Below are 18,533 nucleotides of genomic sequence, written 5' to 3'. Positions count from 1 at the left end.
AATGGCAACACCGATGCAGCCTCAGTACTTGGGTCTCTTCACCTCAATGCCATCCGCCTCCAACATCTTTCACTTTTCAATGACAGTACTGATCTTCTTCCAATGATGGTCCAGTTCTGCCTTTTGATGTAAAAGGTTCTCAAATACATTTTAATAAATCTACTCGCTCTAAGTCCTTTACAATGTGACTATCCCAATTAATGTTTAGGATGTCCTCATATAAATACTCTATTATTGCTTTTTCACACCCCCGTGAATTGTCTACCGATCTGCTCCTCTATTGCCAGTTGACTATTTGGTGATCTGTAATACACTCCCAGTAGTGTGACTGCCCCTTTTTAATCCTAAACTCTACCCACAAAACCTCATTAGAAGACACTTCCAAGATATCACCTGTCCTTACTGCAGTAACAGACTCCTTAATTAATGATGCAACACAACCTCCTGTTTTACACCCTCCCCTCCTGCCTGGAGATTCTATAACCTGGAATCTTGAGCTGCAGTCCTTCCCCTCCCTCAACCATGTCTCTCTGATGACAAAAATATCACAACTCTGCGTGTCATTACACACTCTTGACTCATTTGTCTTACCTCTGGTACTTCTAGCATTAAAGTAGAGGCCATCCAATCTTGCTTTACTCCCTTGAAACTCAACATGCTGTGTCCCTGTTGCTAACTTTCTCCTTGGTTCAATTGCTCTGTTTTATTACCTTTGCTCTCGGGTCGCCAGGTATCTTTATGATGCCGCCACGAGTCCGAGTAATGATCAATAACCCAATACACCGATTAATAAGATTCAAATCAAAGCACATTTATTATACACAGTAATCGCTACTCATGCACAAATTCTACGTCTAAGCTACTTCTACAACTAACAGGCCTATACTTAACTTCGGACTGGCCCACCAGGTCAGGGGAACAAAAGGCCTTTCGTTCGGGTTCTGAGTCTGCGGGATTCGAAGTTGGTACGGATTGGTAGCTAGGAGCGCCTATCTCGTAGCGAGCGTTGAATTAAGACTTACTTCGTCGGGGGTCACTGCACCGGTCACGGTCAATGTTGGTTCGTGTTGCTGGGTGACCCGGGCAGGACGCAGAGGTGAAGAGAGCTGAAGAGAGAGCGATTTGAACTTGGGGCTTAACTCTTATAGTCCCCAGGGCTTCCCGCCTTTCAGGGCGGACCCTGTACCTGGTCCCAAGTGATTGGACTTTGTCCCAATCGCTTGGTTCGATTTCTCCAATACTGGAGCGGTTCCCTGATCGATGGGCGGTCTTGAGGTGCTCGTTCACCTCCTTTGTGTTGGCTCCTGCTGGCGCCGAGGAGTCTGGTTTTGCTTTGTGTGTCCAAAATGTTACTTATTGTTCCCGGGGATTGCTCATCAGTATGCAGATGGCTGCTACATTATTATGGTGATGGTCGCTGGTATCGATGTTGGCTGGCCTTTGCAGAGGTAAATACACAGCAAACCTGCAGCTGCTGGTTTCTGTCTATGTTGGCTGACTTTCCCATCAGCCTTTGCCGTTCGCCATTTTAAGTCGGGAGCTGGCCAATTTAGGTGGCTACATCCCCTTTCCATTCATGCTGTGTCTCTAAACTGCTTTTACATCCATTTACATTCTTCCATAAATAAGGAGTCCACACTGTACACGGTACTCCAGATGTGTTCTCACCATGTCCTGTACAACTGAAGTATAAACTCTCTACTTTTGTCTTCAGTTTCACTCACAATAAACAACAATAGTCTTCTAGCTTTCGAAATTACTTGCTGTAGCTGGTGTGATAAACTCCGATTCTTTGCTCAATTAAAAGTCGGAGATCAGGTGCTTAGAGGCCAGGAACTACAGTTCCTGGCAGTGTTCAGGACTTCCATACATGCATTGGCCTGGAAATAGCCACACGTGTGCTGTTGGTGGGTTTCACATCTTCAGGTTGGAAAACAACTCCATGCACGTGACCAGTTAGTGTGTTAAATAATCTTCAGGCCGGGAGCCAGACCTGCACACATGTTTAGAAGAAAGAAAGTGAAACCGTGTGAAAAACATGTCTGCTAACTAGGAACTGGTGTGCCATTCGGAGTGAGATGCCCTAGAACATAGAACAAATAGTGCAAAAGGAGGCCATTCGGCCCATTGAGTTTGCATCGACCCACTTAAGCACTCACTTCCACCTATCCCCATAACCCAATAACCCCTCCTAACCTTTTTTTTCTGGACACTAAGGGCAATTTAGCATGGCCAATCCACCTAACCTGCACGCCTTTGGACTGTGGGAGGAAACCGGAGCACCCAGAGGAAACCCGTGCAGACACGGGGAGAACGTGCAGACTCTGCACAGACAGTGACCCAGCGGGAAATTGAACCTGGGACCCTGGCGCTGTGAAGCCACAATGCTATCGACGTGTGCTACCCTGCTGCCCTAGCGAGAAGGGTGCAGGGAGGATGACAAGGAAAATGTCCTAGACCCAAGGGTTGGACAGAGAAAGGTCCCAAGAGAAGGTCTCAGATAAAGGACAAAGACAGAAATCAGAAACCATTCCTGTTAAGTGAAACAGAAAAATAGACTCTGAGTTGAAGAGAGAGCAGCAGGGAGCAAACTGGAAGTGAAGTAGGCTTGATAGGAGCCCAGAAGATCCTAGAAGGGCAAGCTGAGATCGGTGACTCTGGACTGTGGGGTGTTGAGATGAAGGTAACCTTTTGAAGCAGTGATGTTTTGCTTAGCGCATCCAAAGAACAGAAAATGTGATTGAAAGGTGAAACTTGAGTGTATTCGGTGATCCAGGGGAAAGGAATCTTAGAAGGTGAGATTGAAATCCTGGAGATGGATCCCACTGTTCAAGTGGGAGCGATGTTGGGAGCGAATTTCAGTGTGAGTTCTTTAACTTTGAAAATTGGAAACCCTTGTGAGAATGGTAAAGTTTCAGTGGGACTGGTTGGCTCATGATGTGACAAACATTTGGGTGGGTTGTTAAGAACTCCATAGAATCTGCTTTGGTTACATCTGTCATTTATTTTGGGCTGTGAAGTGTCTGTCCACGGTTTGCCATTTGGTTCCAACTTACCCTGAATGTTTGACTTAAGTTAGATTTGGCAATTTGATTCATATTTCCAAATTTGTAAGCATCTCAAAACATATAGCTGGGATGAACAAATAGTGAGTATTTGAATCACTTCTGCGTTTGTTGATATCATTCCAACCTTTTTGTCTGATGTAATATATTTCATTTTTCCCGTCTAATAAATATTTTATTGTGTTTTAAAAGTTCATAAGCAGTCTCCTGTTATTCAGTAGCAGACTACTGAATTTGTTCAGTAACTTTCCTGAAAGATTTCCCCAGACATAAATAGAAGTTATGGAACGGGATTCTCCGATTCTGGGGCTATGTCCCCACACTAGCATGGGAACGGTGGCATTTTACACCAGAATAAATGCGTAAAACGGCCACCAATTCCCCGTTTCGCTGGGGGCTATCAGGAAGACAGCGTAGAGCACCCGGCTCTTGCTCCCGATACAACCCGGAGAATTGCCGGGCCTCGCGCACGTGCACGGCGCAGCCATTTGCGGACCCGGCCCACTAAATAGTCCCCCCCCTTTTGGCCAGCTCGCACGCCCCGGACCACCCACCGACAGCGCCCTCAGTCCCTGATGAAGGCCCCCCAGCCCATGGATCGGTCCTCCCCTGGCTGTGGCGGCGCTGGACTGAGTCCGCAGCCGTCACGGCAAGTTCCCGACGGATGAGACCACACGTGTCCCGCGCCATCGGAAACTCGGCTGGTCGAGGGCGTAGCATCGGAGGGCAGGCCTCAGGCAATGTTGTCGATATGTGGCGCGGCGTACTCGCAGAGTACTCCGCATTTGAGGGGGCAGAGCATCACGAAAGTGGCGGTGCTCCCGATTTGGTCGGGAACTTTGATTCTCCGGCCAATCGGTGATCGGATTTCAGCGTCGCCGACCGAGGAATGCAGCCCATGATCCATCAAACCAGTCCTCACTCTCCGATGTGACTTGTTCAGTACTAACATCGGCTGGGATCACTGCATACCAACCTTTTGTGATTCATGCATGAGGGCATTTCGATAATCTGCTTCTTCTTTCCAAAATAGTAAATTTCACATTTTCCCACATTATACGCCAGTTGTCAGATCTTTGCCCACTCATTTAATATCTATAGCCATCTTTGTAGCCATCTTATGTCCTTTTCCCAGCTTAGTTTCCTCCCTATCAGCAAATGTATAAACGCAATTTCTGTCCCTTCATCCAAATCCAAAAAATGCCCCATTTATGTTCTCTGTTTACAGTAAGAAGTCTCAAAACCTTAAAAGTCCAACAGGTTTATTTGAAATCACAACCTTTCAGAGTTGCTCCTTCATTTGGTGAAGTCACCGGCATCTCCACATTATGACTCTGTTTACAGTTAGTGAACCAATCTTCTACACATGCTAATCCCCCTACGCCATGAACTTTTATTTTCCACAATTATCTTTAATGTGACACCTTATCACACGTTTTCTGGAAATTCAAGTTTAGCACATCCACCAGTTCCCTCTCATCCAGCACATGTCATTTCCTCAAATAACTCTAATAAATTGGTAAATGTGATTTCCCTTTCAGAAAACCATGTTGACTTTGCCTGATTACCTTGAATTTTTCCAAGTACCTTCAAACTGAATGTAAAAATTAACTATATTATGACCATTCCAACCGAGGGGTGCCTTCATTATGAGATCATTAATTAATCCTACCTCGTTGCACAATACGAGCTCTGGTTTGCTCCTGGATGTGCTGTTCTGAGAAACTATCCTGAAAACATTCTATGGATGCCTCATCTGGACTACCATTGCCCATCTGATTTTTCCAGTCTATATTTAGTTTGAAATGTTCCATAGTTATCACTGTACCTTTCTGACAAGCTCCCATTATTTCTTCTTTGATACCTCGTCTTACCATGTGGTGACTGTTGGAGGTCTGTGCATCACTCCCACTTCCACAAGTGACTTCTTGCTTTTTTCATTCCTTATCCCCATCCAAACTGCTTCTATATCCTAGATTCCTGAACTCGGGTCATCCTTCGCTATTGTGCTAATCACACCTCTAATTAGTAGAGCCACCCTGTCGCTTTTTCATAGTTTCCTGTCCTTCCCAAATGTCACATACCTTTCAATATTCAGATCCCAATCTACGTTATCTTGCAGTCATGTCTCTGTAATGGCTATCAGATCATACTTATTTATGTCTATTTGTACTATCAGTTCATCTGTTTTGTTTTAATGCTGCGTACATTCAGATACAACATCTTAAGCTTTGTCCTTTTATTATTTTTGTAACCCCTCGCCTGGTTTACTCTCAGATTTGTACTCTCTCTCTCCAAACTCCACACTGATTTATGGTTCGCTCTCTCAAATCTCCACGTTGCTTTATGGGCTCTCTCTCTCCAAACTCCAAGCTGCTTTATGGCTCCGTCTCTGAAGTCCATCCTGCTTTATGGACTGACTCTCTCTCTCCTAACTCCATGCTGATTTGTGTGGTCTCTCACTCCGAACTTCACATTGCTTTACGGGCTCTTTATCTTTGAATTCCATGCTGCTTTATGGGCTCTCTCTCTCTCTCTCTCCAAACTCCACAATACTTTCTTGGTTATCTCTCTCTGAACTTTGTACTGCTTTATGGGTTCACTCTCTCAGAACTCCACGCTGCTTTATGGGCTCTCTCGCTCTGAACTACATACTGCTTTGTGAACTCTCTCTCTCTCTCGCTCACTATCTCTCCCCCACTCACTCTATCTGAATTCCTGCTGTTTTGTGGACTCTCTCTCTCTGAACTGTGCATTGCTCTATGGGTTCTCTATCTCTTTGTACTTCATGCTGCTTTATGGTTTTTCTCTCTCTCAACTCCTACTTTATGGGCTCCCTCTCTCTTTCAACGTAATGCTGCTTTATGGGTCTCTCGCTCTCTCTCTCTCTTTATGGGCTTTCACTCTGAACTCTGCTTTGGGGATCTCCTTCCATTAATCCTGCACTGCTTTGCGGGCTCTGTTCGCCTGAACTTCCATTGATTTATGTCCAGCGTAGAAGATTCGTGGGTGAGCCTTGGTGTTATTCAGAAAGTCAACATCTGGTGTCAACCTAATGCATGATTTTCAAGAGGATGTATTTTGTCATTGATAAATATTACTTTAAAAGTTATTAACCTCAGGTCCCTGGACTTCTTGGCCAGGCATTTGCAGAGCATAATATACGTCGGAGAGCTGTATTCAGTGGAATATGGGTTGGAGCTTCAAGTACACCACTGTGGCATTCATTCCACTAATTTTATCCCAGTAATACAAAATTACATGAAATTGGAACAGGAATAGACCATGTGGTCTGTCGAGCCTGTTGCACCATTCAATAAGATCGTTTAAAAAAAATAAATTTAGAGTACCCAATTCATTTTTTCCAATTAAGGGGCAATTTAGCGTGGCCAATCCACCTAGCCTGCACATCTTTGGGTTGTGAGGGCGAAACTCACGCAAACACTGGGAGAATGTGCAAACTCCACACGGACAACGACCCAGAGCCGGGATCGAACCTGGGACCTCGGCGCCGTGAGGCTGCAGGGCTAACCCACTGCGCCACCGTGCTGCCCTCATTCAATATGATCATGGCTGATCTTGGGCTCCAGCCCCACTTTCCTATCTGCTCTGCATTTCCTTTGATTCCCTGAGAAACTAAAAATCTGTCTATCACAGCCTTAAATGTATTCACGATGGAGCATCAATCTCAATATTTCCCAACCCTTTGAGTGACGTAATTTCTCTTTCACCCATTGCTAGATGAGTGCTTTTATCCTGAGAATGTGCTCCATGTTTTGGATTCTCTTACCAGCGAAAGCAATCTCTTAGCATCTGCCCTGTGTAGCCCCTTCAAAATCTTGCACGTTTCAGTGAGATTGACGCTCATTCTTCTAAAGTACAGAAAATGTAAGCCTAATTTACTCAGCCTCTTAACATCATCTCAAGGACCAATTTGGTGAACCTTTGCTGTACTGCCTTCAATGCAAGTATACCCTTCCTTAAATACAGAGGCCAAAACTGCACAAATTATTCCTTTAGAATGTGACTCTGCACAAGAAATGCATGTGTACTGAATATATAAACTTCATTCCTTTCTTTTCCCATTTTTTTTGGCTCTAAATCTGCCCCTTGGAAATTTCTTGATTTAGCAGTCTCCCAATGTAAAACCTTGCTGTACAATATCTTGTGCAAGTAAGAAGTTATAGTTGATATCAAACTCCTTCTAGCTTCTATTTCATTTGCAGTAAAACAACAGGTCAGTAGGAGAATTCCTTTGAAGATTGTAGTGGCTCTCCCAAGATTTGAAAGAGCAAGAAAAGCTGTTGTAACTGTTTTACATGTTATCTGTCCCTGTCCTTACCTTGGAGCATGTCTAAGGTGACCTGTTTGCCCCATCAAGAAATCATTTTCTTTCTGGAAATCATGAGGCATAGTCCACCTACCCTGGTTGCAGTATTTTCTTTCCAGAATGCAGCCGTCAATTGTCATCTGACCATCTGGTTCAGGTTTTCTTTCCACTTGCTGCCTTTTCTCAACATAGGAACGTAGGAGCAGGAGTGGGCCATTCAGCCCGTTGAGCCTGCTTCGCCATTCAGTATGATCATGGCTGATCATCCACTTCAATTCCCTTTTCTCCCATACTTACCACATATCTCTTAATGTCATTGGTATTTGGAAATCTGTCAATCTCTGCTTTAAACATACTAATGACTGAGCTTCTACCGCCCTCTGGAGTAGTGAATTTCAAAGATTCACAACCCACTGAGTAAAAATAAATTCTCTTCCTCTTGGTCTGAAGTGTCTTCCCTCTTAATTTGAAATTGTTTCCTTTATTTTTATACTGCCACCCAGAGGAATCATCTTACCTGCATCTATCCTGTTCAGCCCTTAAATACTTTGTAGGTTTCAATGAGGTCACCTCTCATTCTTCGAAACTATAGAAAACACAGGCCCAATTTCCCTAATCTCACTTCATGGGACAATCACTCCATTTAACAGTCTAGTGAACTTTTGTTGCACTCCCTGTATGGCAATAACATCCTTCCTATGGTAAGGGGACCAAAACTGCACACACTACTCCAGGTGCAGTCCAACCCATGTTCTAAACGTCCAGTGGCACTGACATTGATCATTGTGAAGTGCTTCAAAATGAAATGAAATGAAATGAAAATGAATGAAATGAGAGGTTGGTCATGAGACACATCGTATTCTGCCACACCCGGTCCGCAGCAGATGCCATCTCCCTGGCCCTACACTCATCCCAGGAGCACCTCGACAACAAGGACTCCTATGTCAGACTTCTATTCATTTACTACTGCTCTGCCTTTATCAGCATAATCCAAGCTAAACTCATATCAAAACTTCAAAATCTAGGGCTTGGTTCCTCCCTCTGCAACTGGATCTTTGACTTCCTGCCCCATAGACCACAATCAGTAAAGATGAACAACAACACCTTCACGATAGTTCTCAATACCAGGGCCACTCAAGGCTGCGTACTTAGCCCCCTACTATACTCCCTATACACACGCGACTGTGCGGCAAAATTCGGCACCAACTCCACATACAAGCTTGCTGATGACACGACTGTTGTGGGTCGGATCTCGAACAGCGATGAGTCAGAGTACATGAGGGAGATAGAGAACCTAATGGAGTGGTATAACGACAACAATCTCTCCCTCAATGTCAGCAACACTAAAGAGCTGGTCATTGACTTCAGGAAGCAAAGTATCGTACACACCTCTGTCTGCATCAATGGAGATGGTTGACAGCTCAAATTCCGAGATGTGCACATCAGCAACAATCTGTCCTGGTCCATCCACATCAATGCTGTGACCAAGAAAGCAAAACAGCGCCTATACTTTCTCAGGAAACTAAGGAAATTTGGCATGTCCACATTGACTCTTAGCAATTTTTGCAGATGCACCATAGAGACCATCCTACCTGGCACAGCATGGTATAGCAATTGCTCAGCCCAAGACCTTAAGAAACTGCAGAAAGTCGTGAACACATCCCATTACGCAAACCTGCCTCGCATCCATTGACTCTGTCCACACCTCCCGCTTCCTTGGGAAAGCGGGCAGCATAATCAAGACCCCTTCCAATCCGGGGAATTCGCTCTTCCAACTTCTTCCATCGGACAGGTGATACAAAAGTCTGAGAACATGCACTAACAGATTCAAAAACAGCTTCTTCCCCGCTGTTGCCAGACTTCTGAATGACCCTCGTATGGACTGATCTGATCGCTTCACACATCATCTCCACTGAGTAGTACTTCAGTGTCTATATATTTACATTGTGTATTTATATGTACCCTATGGTTTTTTTCATGTGTGGAATGATCTGTCTGGACTGTACGCAGAACAATACTTTTCACTGTACATCGATACACGTGACAATAAAACAAATCCAAATTGAAGCAAGACCTCACTACCCCTGTACTCGAATTCTCTTGTGATAAATACTATTTGCTTTCCTAATTGCTTGCTGCACCTGCATGTTATCTTTCAGTGACTAATTGACGAGGACACCTTGGTCCTTTTGTACACTTACACTTTCTAACCTTTTACGATTTAATAAATACTCCCACCAAAGTGAATAACCTCACATTTTTCAATATTATATTCCATCTGCTATGTTCTTGCCCACTCAGTAAGTCGTCCAAATCCCCTTGAAGACACTTTGCATCTTACTCACAATACACATTCCCATCAGGTGCGGAGGCAGATGTTGTAGGCTTCGCCTCATTGATTGTCCGAAGGCGGATCCTGTTGGGATGGAGATCAACCTCTCCACCCTGTGCCCTGGTGTGGCGGGGAGGCCTGCTGAAATTCTTGACTCTTGAGAAGGTCAAATTTGAGGGGAAGGATGGAGGGGTTCTACAATTCATGGGCGTTATTCATTATGCACTTTCGAGAATTGGATTGCATCGAACATTAGGGTGGGAGGTTGGGGGGAGGGGGACTGACTGTATGTGTTAATGGTGACTATGGGTGATTCCTGATTCCTTTTTGTTATTTGTTTATGTTAACATGCGGGATGCTGTTTAGGGGTTTGGTGGGAGGATGGGATTGTTGTTATTGATATGGGGATTGACATTGCATTCGTTACTGATTATTGTTTATTTTTGGTGGGTGTAAATTTGGGAGAAAATGTGAAAAAGGAGGAAAAACAAAAAAACACACATTCCCATCTAGCTTTGTGTTGACCGTGAACTTAGAAAGACTACATTTGGTCCCCACACCCAAATTATTGATATATATATATATATATATCTATGTATATACAATTGGGACCCAAGTACTGATCCTTGCAGTACTCCACTGAGTCACAGCCTGCCAAGGTGAGAATGACTCCTTTATTCCCACTCTATTATATGCCTGTTAACCAATCCTTAATTCATGCTGCAATATTACATGTGCTTTAAGTTTGCTAGCCAACCTCCTGTGGGGGTCATTATCAAAAGCATTCAGAAAATCCAAGTTTAACTATATCCACCAATTTCCCCTTTATCAATTATGTTCGTAAAATTCTCAAAAAAGCTCCAACAGGTTCAATAAACATGATTAACCATTCATAAATTCATGTTGACAATGGTCAGTCAGATCACGATTATCTAAGTATCCATTTAGCACATTCTTTAAAATGGATTCTAGCATTTCCCCTACTCCTGATGTAAGGTTAATAGGTCTGTAGTTTCCTGTTTTCTCACTCTCTCCTTCTCAAATAGTGGGGTGACATTTGCTACCCTCCACTCTGCAGGAACTCTACCAGAATATATAGGATTTTGGAAGATGATCACCAAAGCATCAATATCTCTATAGCAACGTCTTTCAACACTCTGGGATGTAAAATATCAGATCCTGAGGATTTATCAACTTTCAGTCCCATTAATTCCTCCAATACAACCTGCTTACTAATAATAATTTCCTTTAGTTCCTCATTCTCCATAAACCATTGGACCTCTAATCCTGGGAGATTACATGTCAGTGAAGACAAGCATCAAATAGTCATTTAGCTTCTCTGCCATTTCTCAAATCCTCATTATAAGTTCTTCTGTCTCTGCCTGCAATGGACTCACATTTGTCTCTGCCATATGTTTCCTTCTTACATACCTAAAGAAGCGTTTAAGTTTTCTTGCTAGATAACATTCATATTCCATTCCCCCTTTATCAGTTTCTTGGTCCTCTGATGTATTCTAAAATCCTTCCAATAATCATGTTTGTTACTATTTCTGGCAATTTGTTTGGCCTTTTCTTTTAATCTTATACAATCGTTAACTTCTTTTGTTAGCCACAATTGTATGACTTTTCGTTTTGGGTTTTTGTGCCTTGAAGGAATGCCTAACTGCTCTGAACTATATAATAATCCTTTAAAGACTATCCATTGCCAATATGCCACCGTACCTTTTAATATATTTTCCCAATGCACCTCAGCCAATTTGTCTCTCATACCTTCAACATTTCCTTTGTTCAGATTTAACATCCTGGCTTCAGATTGAGCTACCTAACTTTCAAACTTAATATAAAATTCTCGTTAAAGGCTCTTTTACTGAACTCTTCCTCATCGTGCACGATGCTCAGCCTCATGCAGTTTAAACTGCTGCACAGGGCACACATGACCGGGACAAGTGTGGGCCGGTTTTTTGGGGGTGAGGACAGGTGTGTTAGGTGCTCAGGGAGCCCAGCAAATCACACCCATATGTTCTGGGCGTGCCCAGCGCTGGAGGAATTTTGGAAGGGCGTAGCGAGGACAGTGTCGAGGTGGTAGGATCCAGAGTCAAACCGGGCTGGGGGCTCGCAATATTTGGGGTCGCAGAGGAGCCGGGAGTGCAGGAGGCAAAAGAGGCCGGTATTCTGGCCTTTGCGTCCCTGGTAGCCCGGCGTAGGATTCTTCTTCAGTGGAAGGATGCGAGGCCCCCAAGCGTGGAATCCTGGACCAACGATATGACGGGGTTTATTAAGTTGGAGAGGGTGAAATTCGCCTTGAGAGGGTCGGTACAAGGGTTCTTTAGGCGGTGGCAACCGTTCTTAGACTTCCTGGCAGAACGGTAGACATTGGTCAATGGCAGCAGCAACTCTGGGGCGGGGGGGGGTTTACTTTATTTTTGTTTTTGTTATTTACACTGGGGGGTCTGAGGGAGTGTACATACCTGTTGTGTTAAATCGGGGTGTCAATGTTAATTTATTATTTATGTACAGGGGGAGGGGGGTATGGAGGGTTGCTTTTCTAGACTGTGTTTTGTACTTAACCCTGTTGGGTTCCTTTTTCATTTTGTTATTGATATTTTATGAAAACCTGAATAAAAATTATTTGTAAAAGGCTCTTTCACAGCAGGATTATTAATTAGTCCTTTTTCATTACATAATACAAGATGTAAAGTAATATGTTCACTGATCAGTTACTCAACATACTACCCTCGGAAAACATCCCCAACACACTCAGTAACTCGTCCTCCACATCATTATGCTCATTAGGTTTACCCAGTCTATATGAAGATTGAAATCACCCACAATTGCGTATTACCCATGTTGCATGGTTCTCTAATCTCCTGATTATTCTATGCCAGCATTACCACTACTGCTTGGTGGCCTATAAATAATACCTACCAATGTTTGCTGTCCCTTGCTTTTTCTTAGCTTGACCCAAACAGGTTAGGCATTTTGTTCTTCCGATCTGAGAAAATCCCTTCCTTATGTATTGATGTGATATGGAGATTCCAGCATTACATAGAATTTACAGAGCAGAAGGAGGCCATTCGGCCCATCGAGTCTGCACCGGCTCTTGGAAAGAGCACCCCACCCAAGTCCACACCTCCACCCTATCCCCACAACCCAGCAACCTCACCCAGCACTAAGGGCAATTTTGGACACGAAGGGCAATTTAGCACGACCAATCCACCTAACCTGCACATCTTTGGACTGTGGGAGGAAACCGGAGCACCCGGAGGAAACCCACACAGACACGGGGAGAACATGCAAACTCCGCACAGACAGTGACCCAGCGGGGAATCGAACCTGGGACCCTGGAGCTGTGAAGCAATTGTGCTAACCACCATGCTACCGTGCCACCCCACTTTTGGACTGGGGTGGGCACAGTAAGAAGCCTTACAACACCAGGTTAACATCCAAGAGGTTTATTTGGGATCACTAGCTTTCGGAGCATTGCTCCTTCATCAGGTATTGATCCCATCCCTTATTATCAGTACAACACCACCTCTTTTTTTCCTTTTGCCGGTCTTTCATAAATGTCGAATATCCTTGATATATGAATATCATTTACATTCTCTTTTCCTACTCCATGAAATTCTGCATGATTTTCTCAGGAAAAACTCTCACTTGCACCTTAACAGGCCTCAGCAATCCCGAAAAGAACATCTTAGATTTGTCCTGAATTGCTTAAGTTGGGAACAAGACTTAATGTAATGGACGAAATCTCTGCGGCTGCGTTCTGCCAGATTCCTCACCTGATTATTAACAGTTAATATCCAGCGGAAAATATGTCAATTAGCCATCAAAAGAAAATTGGAATTGCTGTGATTGCTTGATTATTGTCTGTTTCACTTACCAATTGCCTTGATTGTAGAGCCCTCTAAATATCATAACAGCATACTTGGACAGACAGAAATTATTGACCAGAAGTTAAGTAAAGCTTAGGTCCATCAGCCATTCATAGTCTTGGAAACCAGATAAATGGAAGCATGCTGTGTATAAAGCCCTTGATGTGTGGTGTAATAACTTGCAGTCGAATTCCCTGTGGACGAATTATCATTGTATCTCATTAAGAGTCATGCTTTGTAAAATATGTAGCCCTTCTAATTATTTTACTCACTTAAAAATGATTGAGGTTTTTAATAATTGATCTTGAATCTGTTCTATTTCCAAATGCTTTGTGCTAATTGATCCCAAAGATTGTAACCAAAATTCTTTGCAGCCCTAAAATAATGGTGTGATGATGGATGCGATATTTTAATAAGAGGGCTGAAGTCCATTTAAAATGTAAGTTATAAGATGGCACGACAGGTTGGCATATCAGAGAATCAATGCCCTTTGCAAAGGAGTAGAGACAGATTCAGACTCATAATTCTCCACATGGCAGTTCTTCAATCTTGTGAGTGGCTTGTGTAGAAAATTAGAGTCATTAACCGAGGCTACTAATTTGTGTTTTACACTGCAAAATTGATGGAACTGCTCGGTACAATCCCTGAACATCAGTAAATATCACAGATCAGACAATTAGAATAAAGAAAGCTAAAATCTGATTTACTTTGATTATTATTAACCAGTGGAACTCGTGACAAATATATGGAATTGCAGAATGCAATTCCCAAACCACTGGTAATAAAGAGGGAGCTTTCCTCACAGTCACCATGTACCTATGGATGCCCATGAATATTGGCCACTTGGCATATTTTAAGTGACTGACTCCAAGAACAGCATCAGCAGAAATCTGAGAGCAGGTCATATGTCCCTAATTTGAGCCAAAAGGTTGCAAGTAGCTTGGGGAGAATGAAAACGGTGAAGGAAAAAAAAGACTAAATATTGAGTATTATACAAAAATCTAAAAATTACTTATTCTTTTATTCTAATTTAGGAATACCAGAAACAAATGGAAAACTTTGACCAGAATGTTGCTCACATCACGGCCTGGATGTATCGTGCTGAAATCTTATTGGATGAATCTGAGAAACAGAAAGCTGGACAGAAAGAGGAAGTGTTGAAGGTAACGAGCAATAACTTCAAGATTTAAATGTTTTTATTTGTTCCCATTTATTTTTATACTTGATTTCTGATTGTGAACGCGAGCGGTGATTTAACCCGAGCATCATTTCATTTTTAAAACATGCTACTTGGCTGACTGAAGTGACATCAGGTTATAATGATTGGTTCTGATGACACAATCCCACTATTCTTTATTGTACTATTTAACAAGAAACATTTGTTTGCATTCCACCCGCCTCTTAAAAACAAATCAACAATTGTTTTCATAGTCTCATTGTATGTGAGGTATTTTGTGACATTCTGATGTCTGCACTAATAGGTAATGAAAGCCGACTTTTTTGAACATATAAAATCTAATCATTCATGAAGGATACTAGAATAATTCATGTTTCTGTATTAAATAGTTAAGGAGTTTGTTCAGTTTCTATTCTATTCAAAAACAGTATAGTCAAAAAACAGTAGCAAATATATGGATTTGGTATGTTTTACAAACCAGCAAAGGGCCACCAAAGAGTTGATAAAAAGGGAAAAAATAGAAAATGAGGTAGAATACTAGTCAGCAATATAAAATAGGTTATAAGTTTTTATAAGTATGTGAAACACAAGAGTAGCTAGTCCCCGAGGAGCAGAGGCAAGAGAAATGAGCAAGGGAAAGAGGCAATGGCAAGGATATGGAACAACTAATTTGTATCCCTTCACAGTAGAAGAGATATGTTAATTCCAGAAATAGATGATGAGCTAGTTGTTAAAAAGAGTGAGGAAATTAACATCAGCAGATATGAAGTATTAGCGAAACATAAGGGACTAAAATCTGACAAGTTCCTGAGACCTGATGGCCTACACCCTCGGATTCTAAAAGAGGGAGCTGCAGAGATAGTGGATGGACCAAATCTGATTTTCCAAACTTTCTTAGATTTGGGCATGGTCTCACTTGTCTGGAAATTGGCAAATGTTGCACCGCTTTTCAAGAAAGGAGGGAGTGATAAAACAGTGCATTACAGACCAGCTAGTCTGACATCAGCAGTTGTGAAAATGCTGAAATCTACTATTAAGAAACTCATAACAATGCATTTAGAAACACAGAAGATGATCAGAACTAGTGAACATAGTTTTTCTGAAGGGTAATCTCGTTTGCCAAATTTCTTAGAGTAGATAGAGGAGAACCAGTAGATGATGTATTACTCGATTTCCAAAAGGCATTTGATAAGTTTCCACACAAAAGTTAATTGGTATGGTAAGGGTTTCTGGAGATGTGGGTAACATATCAGCAAGGATTGGTTAAGGGATAGAAAACAGAGTGTGTCTAAACGATGTTTTTCAAGTTGGAAGGCAATGAATAGTGGAGTGTTACAAGGATTAATGCTGGAGTTTCAATTATTTGCAATCTATATTAATGACTTTGATGAAGAGACAAAGAGTAAGGAATTTCAGTTCACTGACCATATCAAACTCGGTGGAAAGGTAAGCTGCAGGGAGGACACTAGAGATTGCCAAGAGACATAGTCAGGCTTGGTGAGTGGGTAACAAGATGGCGGATGGAGTTTAATCGACAGAAATGTGAAGTTTTTCACTTTTGTTGCAAGAATAAAAATGCAGAATATCTTTGAAAAGGTTAGAAATTATAGAATCCCTACAGTGCAGAAGGAGGCCATTCAGCCCATCGGATCTGCACCAACCCTCTGACAGAGCATCCTACCCTTTTGTTGACAAGAGTATTAGGATTATGGAACCAAGTTGGATCAATGGAGCTAAGTAACAGATGAGCTAAATTCCAACTGAGTGCTACAAAGGCTCGAGGGATTTTTAAAAACAATTTACAATTTGTGGGCATTGCTGGTTCGGCCAGCATTTATTACCCATTCCTGGTTGCCCTTCTGAAGGTGGTAGTGAGTTGCCTTCTTAAACCACTGCAGCCCAACAGGTGTAGTTATACCCACTATGCTGTTAGGGAGGGCGTTCCAGGAAGTTGCCCCAGCGACTTGAAGGAACGGCGATATATTTCAAAGTCAGGGTGGTGAGTGACTTGGAGGGGAACCTCCAAGTTGTGGGGTTCCCAGCTATCTGCTGCTCTTGTCCTTCTAGATGATAGTGGTCGTGGGTTTGGAAGGTGCTCCCTAAACAACCTTTGTGAGCTACTGCAGTGCATCTTATAGATGAGTACACACGGCTGCCACTGTTCGTCGGTGGTGGAGGAATTGAATGTTTATGGATATGAATAGCCAATCTCCAATTTAGTAATATTATGTAGTATTTTCTTTCCTTTTTTTCTATCCTCGCTCATTTCGGTGTCCTTAAAATGCTTGTTCCTGCTTTATGTATTTATTTCTATCCCCAATTTTAAGCTTGTGTGTCTTGCTCATTGGCTGTAGCGTCTGAAGTCTGAACTCAATGATATGAGACTGAAGGTGGATGCTGTGCGTGACCAGGCCCTGGAGCTGATGACAAACCGTGGAGATCACTGCAGGGAGGTTGTGGAGCCTAAGCTGTCAGAACTTAATCAGAGGTTTGATGCCATCTCACACAGAATAAAAACTGGCAAGGTAGGTAGATCTGTCCGTAGAGCAGATCAAATGCATTTTCATATCAGATAGCTGAGTCTGCAATTGTTCTTTTGAATACTAAATCTTATCATTACTGTCAAGAAGATCTTCATGCCACAACAAAATAATCCCCTATTTATTGAGTGTACACTTTCTAATTTACTAAACTTGACACATTTAACCGCAGATCATTTTTACCATGTAATAATGTATTTGAGTTATGCTGTGGGAACTTAGCATAATGATTTTAATCAGAAATCCCTTTTACTGTTTTCCATATTCACCTGTTTATATGAAAGTCTCCACTTAAATAGAGGGAAGACAGTTTCAAACAAATGAGTCAAATATTCATGATAATATCTCAGTATAATTTGGAAGTTTTATTCATCACATTGTCATATGGACAGCCTTGATATTCAATAATTAACCGTAAACACAAATTACAATTTTAGACCATTTCATTAACCCATGCATGGTGTGGATGAGCATCTGTTAAAATAATTCTTGTGATTATTTCACTGGAATAGTCTTAAATTTGGCATGGTGTTTGAGGATTTCCATATGGGACATAAACATTCAGGTTATGAGGGCTAGAAACTTCTTAACCTAATTCTCATTATTATTTGTGTTGTGAACATTCAGCTCTGTTTCTGGTTGCTGTGCAGAAATGCAATTGCTGATCTCAGATGTACATTTTCATGAATGCCACATGGTCATTGCAACATTTATAAGCACTCGGTTTTGTGTCTAATATCATCCTGAAATGGTCATTTTCAGCTACTAACAATTTTTTCCACTTGATGTATGCAGCAATCACAAAACAAAATAAAATCTGAACATTCTTTATCATGTAGCCAGTGTGTGAATTTGTTAAGAGTTGGCATTCTGGTTCAAATGTTTATACTCTTTACTTTTTTTTAAATCTGTTTTTTTTAAAATATATACAATATTTATGACTTTCCACAGTATTTACTGCCAAAAATTGGAGATTATTTGTTGAGAAATCAATTTGAGGACTCAAGTGCCATAATGTTGGATAAAACCAAGGCTGAAAAGAGTACAAGTGAAGATAAGCTTAGAGGGAGGGAAAACTGAAAGAAGAATTCATAATTATACAGCACCTGATCACTTCACTAAATCCTGTACATACAATGAATTACTTCAAAGTGTGATGATTGTTGTGTGGAAAGAAAATCATCATTTCTGTAATAACAAAATTCCACTAATAA

At 42.0% G+C, this 18,533-nt stretch overlaps 1 protein-coding gene across 15 annotated transcripts in view; it reads left to right on the top strand.

The window, feature by feature from the left end:
* The window catches only part of dmd (dystrophin), a 3,042,490-nt gene that overhangs the window by 1,526,587 nt on the left and 1,497,370 nt on the right, over positions 1-18,533 (top strand). For all 15 annotated transcript variants that reach the window (XM_072513983.1, XM_072513987.1, XM_072513978.1 and 12 more), the window contains 2 exons: positions 14,637-14,765; positions 17,134-17,304. In XM_072513983.1, the coding sequence (XP_072370084.1) occupies positions 14,637-14,765; positions 17,134-17,304 (300 nt within the window). The remainder of the gene's footprint in view (positions 1-14,636; positions 14,766-17,133; positions 17,305-18,533) is intronic.

Source organism: Scyliorhinus torazame, chromosome 8, assembly GCF_047496885.1.
Source record: "Scyliorhinus torazame isolate Kashiwa2021f chromosome 8, sScyTor2.1, whole genome shotgun sequence".
Taxonomy (NCBI): Eukaryota; Metazoa; Chordata; class Chondrichthyes; order Carcharhiniformes; family Scyliorhinidae; genus Scyliorhinus; species Scyliorhinus torazame.
The sequence above is the reverse complement of the archived record's forward strand: the minus strand, read 5'-3'. Positions and strand labels throughout refer to the sequence as shown.